Source organism: Martes martes, assembly GCF_963455335.1.
Source record: "Martes martes genome assembly, chromosome: X".
In the NCBI taxonomy this organism is placed as follows: Eukaryota; Metazoa; Chordata; class Mammalia; order Carnivora; family Mustelidae; genus Martes; species Martes martes.
This window is the reverse complement of record NC_137897.1, coordinates 98,624,793-98,634,111: the sequence shown is the minus strand read 5'-3', so window position 1 is coordinate 98,634,111 and position 9,319 is coordinate 98,624,793. Positions and strand designations below refer to the sequence as shown.

The window sequence follows — 9,319 nt, the reverse complement described above, 5'->3', positions numbered from 1 at the left end:
GGCAAATCATGTGTTTAAAATGAATGTTTGACTGTCATTGAGGATGCCGGCATCTATGATAAGGAAATGTTACAGTATCCCCATACAGAGGGTGTGAATAAACAAAAATACTTACAATTTACTTGCATTTAACAACAAGATCCCAGGCTTATTCTATACTTGCACTTACAAAATTTGTTATATAGGCACAGAGCTCTCCATAAACTAAAGAAAATATATTCATCCTACATCACAGAGTTATAAGTAAAACTCCAATGCTTCAGTTGATTAATAGCTATTTTTTTATTGCTCACTATAGGTATTCAGTGTTGAGAAATGACACAGAAAATAACAAACACAGGGTGTTATAAAAGAGAACAGAGAGCTGAAAACCAGCAGTTTGTGTTGGTGGAACGTCCTTGTTACAGAGAATTTGTTATGAATTGTTGTAATTGTGGGTAGTCTTTCAGAGCCTTTATCACTCTACTTCCTTTGAGAAAGAAAATGTATCCTGTCCTGCTGTCACTTACACACTTTTTGGCAACTCTCCAGAGATTCAGCACTACTGTTGACACAACTTGATTTCTTGTCAAAACATCTTTTAACATCTGGCTCAAAAGATATCTTTGATGACTATAAGCATGCCCAACTCCTCTGTTCATTAAGGCTGAAAATTCAGTAAGTGTTTGGTACGCTGGGACTAAGCTACCCCATAGTGAGCAGCTGTCAAATGATTTGCTGAGTACTTCTGCTCAACCCACCATAGTGAATTGATGGAATTGTGCCAGCCTTAGGACATACAAAGAGCGAAGGGACTTTTAGCAAGCATTATCCAGATGCTCCTTCTAAGCCCTGCACTGCCACCTGTAAATTTAGAACAGTCTATGATTAAATAAATGGAGGAAAAGAAACTTTATGGATCCATGTGCCTTCTTTGTCAGAGTAGCAACAAACCTGTTATTGGTGCTAAAAACACATTAAGGGTTTTGTTTATAGGCTAGATGTCTTTTGGATCTACAGATTTTCTCAGCTTTTAACTGCTTACATCACCTACACCATCAGCTATGGACCTGAAAAAATGATTATTTGAAGAATCATTCTCTAAAGACATTTCTAATTGAGTGGTTGTTCATACATAATGGCGCTTTGTTTTAGGGCATTTTACTATATAGTGAATTGAGTGGTGCAGTGGTCAGAATGACCATCTTTCCACTCTGCATGTTGCGCTTCTGTCGCTGGAATTTGAAAAAGCTTCTACTCAGGCATTGTGATAATCTCTCAGAACCATCAGTATAATAAGGCATTGCAGCACATTATAGAGTACAAACAGAGCAGTATCAGAGAAAATAATTCTATGTGAGTAAAATATTTTCATTTGTGTTTTAAAGTTCTGAGTAGATAGTAGCCCTGTATTCAAACAATAAGTGAAGAGATCAGCCCTCTTCCACCTTGTCCCTAGACTTTTATAAAGCCAGCTCTGTATATACCGTGTTCATATACCTCAACAGTGTAATGTTGAGGGGCAGACTAGTTCAGGTTTGAAGCAATGATCTACAACTCTATCTCCCTTGCCCACCCCCACCCCCACTTTCTAATAAGAGAGCAAGAATCTTAAGCAGGTTCCATGCCCAGCATGGATCTGGGGCTTGATCTTACCCCTGAGATCATGACCTGATTCCAAATCAAGAGTCAGAGGCCTAACCACTGAGCCACCCAGGCATCCCACTCCTGCTCTTTTTTTTCCTCACCTTTCAGCCTGGTTCTGCCTCTAATTGGCTGTTAAGTGTTGGTTAGTACCCTCACTGGTCTCATCTTATTCGTACTCACTGTGCATTTTTCTCTATTATCTAGACTTTGGTCTACTTTATGTACCTTATTTTATTTTTCCCATCCTGCTGTGAGCAACCCCCATAGCTTTAGGTAGATAGTAATTCCCCACCCTAGATTTGGCCTTGCAAGAACACTATTGACCCTCCCCCAGTCACACAGGAGCAAGCCAAGACTAGGGATTCAACTAAGCTACTTAGAAAGCACTAACACATTACTGCTTTAATTTCCTTAAAGTTACAAAACAAAAGCCAAAGTTGAAGCTCCCGGGGTGGCGTTTTTAAAAACAATTCACAATATTTCAAACTTCAGAATCTTTATTGAATCTCCAAACACGTAAGGCAAGCAAAGTGTAAGAGGGTAGGGGGTTTTCAAATATAAAACCATAAACGAGTAATTTTCACCTTTTCCCCCAACCCTTTTTTTTGCCATCAGTTGTTCTCTCTGTTTGAGAGCGCAGGAGCAGGCATGCCCCAGGAAGGAAAATTGGCCAAATAAGAAGGCAGGGTAGGACCAAATATCAGGGGTGGAGCAAAAGCAATAGGCATATCAAGAAATGGACTGAAACCCGGAGGTCGAGGAGATATAAAGCAGTGAGCAGTAGGGTGAGAAGGTAAACCAGGAGTGCTGGAAGACAAAGGGAGAGGCTTAGGCCAGTTCTCCACCGGGTGCTGGGGGCCTCCCGGTGGGAAAGAAACATGAGCCAGCCTTTCCTTGCTGGCCATTCTTGTATTTCCTGGAGGCAGCTCCATCATTACCCCTGATCTAATGGTGGGGATATGTGGGGGGCCTCTAACTTGTGGACCCCTGGATGGAAAGAATCCTTGACCTGGCAAAACCAGGTATAACCTTGCATTATTGCCACTTCTCTGGGTGTCCCCACTGCTCACCTGTTCCCCCCCCCCCCATCATCAGTGCTGGAGGGCTGCCAGAGAATTCCTGGGACGCATTAATAGAATCTTGCTCTCTAATCCTCCAGTCTGCCAACCCCTCAGAGCTATTTACTTCTGTTGCTAGGGACTCTTCCTTAACAACAGGTGGTGGCCCATAGGGGTGTTTGTGAGCTCTGGAACTGTCGACAGGAATGCAAGCTCCTGCTGTCTCGGAGGGGCGTTCCAGCTGCTCTCTTGCCAGGTCAGTCAGCACATTGACAGGAGCTCTCAGCAGGACGCAATGGAGGCCCCAAGGCTCTGCATCTTCTTTTGGCATGGAACTTGGATGCTGGAGGGACATGTCCTGGGGACGCAACTCCCGCATCCCACACTCATTGTCAACCACTCCATTAGGTGAAGGGGCATGCCCACCAAGGCTTGCAAAAATAGAAATAATTAAATAAATGAATAGGAAATGCAGTGATCTGAGAGTATCTGGAAATATGTGATTGATTAAACTTGTTGGAATATACCCATATAAAGGTAAAGGGAGAGCCTATCTCCTCCCACGTAAAGTCAGCGAGCAATTTTTTAGCCCATGCTCACCATAACGGATGGCTTCTTTTAAACAGACACCCCAATTTCCCTTTATGGCTTTCTTGTGGCTCCACCCCATTCCCCATTTCCCCACCTCCTCAAGGCAGCAAGGAAGCAAAGACCCAGAGAGTTTCTTTAAAGGAGGCATGCACAGGCTTGCCATAGAAAACAGCAGCTCTTTCCAGTCCCCCCCGTAGGACCCATGCTCCACTAAAGCCCAGCATTCAGATTCTGGTACGAGTGTTCTAGAAAGTTTTGTAAGGAAATACTTTTTTTTTTCTTTCCCTTCTTCTTTCTCCACTGAAGTAAAAGAAAGGTTATCTGTGTTAACAAATGCTCCAATGTGTTCGTCTCTCTGAAGCATCATTCACCATTTGCAACAGAATTTTGTTAAAATTTTCTTACATTCAACCCGTACCACACCCTAGAGAACGAATTTCCTCAAGTTTAACACCAACTATTTGGGCTAAGGATTTGCATTTTTGTTTCAAAATTACATTTAAGAATTGCTGCCCTTGGGGCACCTGGGTGGTTCAGTGGGTTAAGCCTCTGTCTTCAGCTCAGGTCATGATCCCCGAGTCCTGGGATCCAGTCCCACATCGGGCTTTCTGCTTGGTGGGGAGCCTGCTTCCTCCTCTCTCTCTCTCTCTCTCTCTCTGCCTGCCTCTCTGTCTACTTGTGATTTCTATCTGTCAAATAAATAAATAAATAAATAAATAAAATCGCTGCCCTTAAATCTGATAATTTTAGTACCAGATTTTGTATCCTGCAAGGTTTTTGTCTGTGATCCCCTCCTGCACTCTCTCCAGCCCACTTGTCCCTGTCCCAGTTACACAGAAAAACAATTAAAAATGCCTTCTGCCTTCAAAATTAAACAGTACTACTCAGTTTTGTACTTACACATTTTCAATACAAGCCATGCAGAAAGTTGATCAGGAAAACCTTTGTGAGGTGATGGAGAAAACCAGCAGAATGCTGACGTAGGCCAATTCAGTCTGGAGAGAGGACTTGCACTTCTGCCTTAGAGCTGCTTGGCAACTTGAATGAAGCCAGAGACCAAATGTTTCTTTCTAGATTTGGAGTTCTCTTTCTGAGGTTAACAGTTGCTAGGGAAGGGAGGCAGGAAAGGAGTGAGGAGGGGGAGGGGATAAATCTGTGACACTCCTTTGAAGCTAAATGTAAGACTCCTTTTTGCATAGAAGTAGACCGATGGTAAAGGCTTTCGCTAAGTTAACCCTGTTGCAGGCCAGATGGAAAGACAAATCATTTAAAGATTTTAGAAGAATCATGGAGGTATGGTAGTTTATTAAAAGTTATTTCTGAAGTTTTAGTTAGGAAAGGTAGTCTCTTCCTTGTGTTTGAAAATACAAACATTGAGCACTATACCATGCCTAGTCTTGTAATTTAAAATTTCAGTTTTGAAGATGCATACATGATGGAGAACAGAAGTTTATAGGGTTAAATTGGTTTTCAATCTGAGTCTCTTTTTTGAAGTTGGGAAAAAAAATAGCGTCATAAAAAATTACCCTAAAAATCATATAGGCTTTATTTTTTAGTCTCTCAGTTTTTTTTTTCTACCTTCTAGTTTACTGGTTCTGTATGTTGGTGCTCGTGTGTGCTTCTGGGAGTGTGTTATATATATATATTTCCTGTAATAGGGCTCTGTAAATATACATTTTTCCTGTAATAGAACTCTGTGAACTTCTCTACAAAGGGGAAGGCATAACAGATATCATAAATTTATGAATATTAGTTCAGATTTCACCTTGTAACTTCTTTGCAGAAAGCACTTTCTGTTCTTCAAGCCTAAATTTCATTCTCCTCCTCTACTTTAAACTAGTATGCTTCCCCAGATTTTATTCTCTTCCATTGATATACAGATTGATTGCTCTAAAATTACAATGGCCATCCCCTCATCTAAGATTACTAATCTTGCTCTAGGATAAAGCCATAAACTTGGCTCACTTCCTTAAATTTATCTGAGATTTGCACTTTTCAGACTATACCTTGAAGACTTTAAAATCTTTCTTTATTCCCAATATCAGAATATGCTGTTATATTTCAAAGGTTATATATTTTTTCTTAAAGAAAGATAACAGACTCAAATACAATATGTTTCAAGTTATATATGGAATGTGTGTGTATGTGTGTGTGCATGTATGTGTGCAGTGGATAAGTATAAAATACTAATGCAAAGAAATTGTCAGTGCTGTGAAGCAACACAATTCACGATAGAAGTAACCTTCTGGGTCTGTAAATCCCAATCTTCCTGCCAGGGTGCCTTGTCCAAGTATGTACAGCATTGAGGGTTTTTTGTTTTGTTTTGTTTTGTTTGTTGTTTTTTTTAATCTCCTTAAAAGATGAAAGCGGCATGTTTCCAACATTTCTCCCAAATGAATCTGTTCACTTGTCTAGCATGGTTCACTATTAAGAAATTTCTTGATTCCCCAGCTTCCTTTATATTTTTCTTCAGTTTATTATTTCCTTGCTCTTTTAAGTAAGAACAAAATGTTATTAGCAATATAACTGTAGTGGAGCATTAGAACTTTCTTAACACTTGCTATGTCAGAGGGAAATTGTGCTAATGCCTAATAGGTGGTAAGTCATATTTGCATATTTTATGCTTTTTTTCCCTGAATAATGGCAAGGAAGCCCCAGGAAACCCTTTTATGCCTATCAAACTATTGCAATCATGGACTGGTTTACCTAGAAATGTCTGTTTAGTAAAAATACTTTAATTGGATTACATAAAAGTGAAGTATAATATGGACATCAAATAGCTGGGCACGGTGACAAAGCCAACAGCACCACGGCACTGGAGAATTTTCCAAAACCATAATAGGTATTATAAATTTATGGATACTAGCTCAGATTTGCCTTGCAACTTGTTAACTTTTGTGCAATGAATGTTTATTGAATGCCTACTGCATTGACTATTTGGTTCAGTGTGCCTTATATCAAAAAGTTAAATATGCAATTAATGGAGACTTCAAGGAATATTCAGACTTTCTAGGGAAACAAAATAACATCTATAAAAGAATCAAAGAATTGTATAAAAATAAATACAGACAACTCACTACATGTTGTAAACTAATACCACAATTAAAATTCAGAAGAAGGAACTATAATTTTAGGTTAAAGTAGCTGTGAAATATTTCACATGGGAGGATCAATGTGCTGTATATTGCAAAAAAGGAAATGGTATTCTGTGTCAAGAATAGGTATGGAAGCAGGAATGAAGGAAAATTTTTGGAATTTTTTAATTTAGTTTTATTTTTTATAAGATTTTTACTTATTTACTTGACAGACAGAGATCACAAGTAGGCAGAGGCAGGCAGAGAGAGAGGAAGGGAAGCAGGCTCCTTGCTGAGCAGGGAGCCAGATGCAGGGCTTCATCCCGGGGCCCTGGAATCATGACCTGAGCCAAAGGCAGAGGCTTTAACCCACTTAGCCACCCAGGCACCCCAATTTTTGGAATTTTTTAGTTTCAGATTTCTAATCCCATCCAGGGCTCATATTTGCCAGAAATGGAAATATAAAGAACCACTTGGACTGTCTAGAGACAGCAAGATCAGCAAGATAATAGTCAAGTGGTACCAATCAGGTAATATTCGAAGGCACTCGTATTTTATAAAGGGAAAAACTGGAATAATCTCAAAACCTACCTTTTGAAAAAAAAAAAAGAGAGAGTTGAGCTACTTCAATTATCCATTGAGTTCTGAAAATGAAGTACTAAAATGTATGCCTTTTTTGTTTGTTTCTTTGAGTGACTGTTTTGGAGAGGGAAACATGGGTAATGGAAATTGAGGATTTGCCAAAAAGTAGCTTAGCTTTGAAAGCAGCTAAGATATAAATGCTTTTCATTACCCATGACCTCTTGTTTCATGACACAGCTCTATATATGACATACCTCTCAAAAGGTTTTGAAGACTGTTGAAATGCTAAGTAAGGATGGTAGAAGGATATATTTACTTTTGTACAATAATTACATCATTAAACGTGGTTATACTGCCAAATCACGCTGTTGGGGTTTTTCAAAGAAATTTTGCAGATGTGTATGTGTATAAGCAAGGTTTCATTTAAAATACATCCTTTCTCTTTTACTTAGAAAAAGAATTCAAGGAATAGAGACATAAGAATGGCTTTCTCTGTTTCCATTAGTCTAATCAGGAAGCAATGAGGAGATTGTCATGCTGATCTCTGGGGGACTGTTGCCAAAAGATTCCATCCCTTAACTCACTTTCAAAATGCAATGTAACTATTCTTGTGGAAAGTTCTGTAAGTTTAGGATATTGAAAAGTACTTCTCAAAGACAGACCAGATATTTTCAAGGGTCTGTTGCTATTTAATTAAGCAAATTAAAAAATCATGATTATATCCCAAAATGTGTCAGACAGCATTATTCAGTTGCAAAACTATAGGCAGTACTCCTATCCTCTTTGCCACCAGCTGTTCTGCAAACCCTGTGTGGTAAGTGATGAGGATAAACAAGTGAGAGTATGGTTACTTCACCACCAGCACTTGCAAAAACAACTAACAATATATGCCTCACTGTTAGACCTATTTGTATGAAGTTCAACATATTGTCATTGCTTTTCTCAAGTTCTTTGCTCCAGATTAAAAAAAAAAGTTTCAAATCAGGTATTTATGGCAGTTACTCCAAAACAGGTTATTTCTTTGTATAAATCAGAAGCTATCACTTCCTTGAACATCTATCACTCTATTTTTTCTTGATTTCCTGAGAGTGAGAACTGGAAATTAAGTATCAGTAGGACAAGCTAGACTGGGGGTGGGGGGGGAAGAAGGAAAAGGAAGCCAAATTGTTTTGTTTGGTTTTGTTTGTTTTTTTACCACTTACTCTGTACCAGTCATCTAATATTTTTTGTCTCATTTAATATTTACAGAAAACTTTTAAGGCAGTTGTTGTTATTATACCTATTTTAGGGATGATAATAAAGAGAGTTGGAGAAGTTAAGCTCTTTTTTTTTCTCTGAGACCCCACAGCTAGCAAATGGCAGACAATGTTCAGATACAGCCAATCTGACATCAAAGCCCATATTTCTTCCATTTAATGGTGTAGCTTCCTAATTGTAACTCTAGGCGAATCACATAGGTGGCTCAGATCAAAACATGTGTACCAGATCTGAGTTTAGTTTGTTTAATTCATAGACTTACTGATTCATCCTAAGGTAGTTCTGCAATAAAGAAGTTATTCAAGCTGCAACACATCCCAAAATGGCAGCCTATGCAGGGATGCAGCAGGTGATGATTAGGCATTTGGTGGTACTATGGCAAGATGGTAAAGACTAGAAACCCTGTATGGAGCAACTGGGTTGATGACAGAAAAAATAAATTAGTCATAACACAGCACTGAGTGACTATTACTAACAAACTAATTTTAATATGTGCCCAATATTGCTAATATTAAGCTTAAATTAATGTTGAACTCTTGAGTTGCAGATATAAGATTCCTAACATTTTTTTTCCATGGCACTAAGATGAAGCTGAGCCTATAATTGTGGTTAGGTCACCCACCTTCTAGTATTGGAGCAATTGGAAGAACTTAGAGTTAACTGTGTGTGTGTTGGGTGAAATAGTGAGTAGGGTTGAGTTGTCCAAGTGAGCTATTAATGATAACTCTGGAGAATATCTTTCTGAATTAGAGAGATGTATTAATTTAAAAATAAAAGTACTGTATTTTATGTTCACATTGGTATATATTGTAAATTAAGATACAAACATGGAAGAATATGTAAAAAAAGGAAACTTAATGAAAAATGTTAGTTTACCATAGCCCATTAGACCATAAATCTATAATGATGACATATACATATATGTATATTCCCTATGCTAGAATTAATTGGTGAGCAAAGGAGATGAAGGCATACTTAATTTTTTGAGCACTTGGTTTGAAAAACAAAAACTACTTTAGAGTGGTTTCTTCTCACTTGTAATTAAGACAATGTAAATACAGGTTGAAAACATTTTATTAAACTTTATTAAAATGAATCATATATACCAAGTTGTTGAGAACTTTAGTTCTG

General features: G+C 38.4%; 1 protein-coding gene across 1 annotated transcript; it reads right to left on the bottom strand.

Moving 5' to 3' along the window:
• Nucleotides 1-2,237: 2,237 nt before the first annotated feature.
• Nucleotides 2,238-4,195, bottom strand: PRR32 (proline rich 32; the record flags this gene model as incomplete). The annotated part of the gene is given in 3 exon segments (XM_080795902.1): nt 2,238-2,697; nt 2,699-3,115; nt 4,176-4,195. Coding segments are annotated over 3 exon segments (897 nt in total).
• Between the last annotated feature and the right edge of the window lie 5,124 nt (nt 4,196-9,319).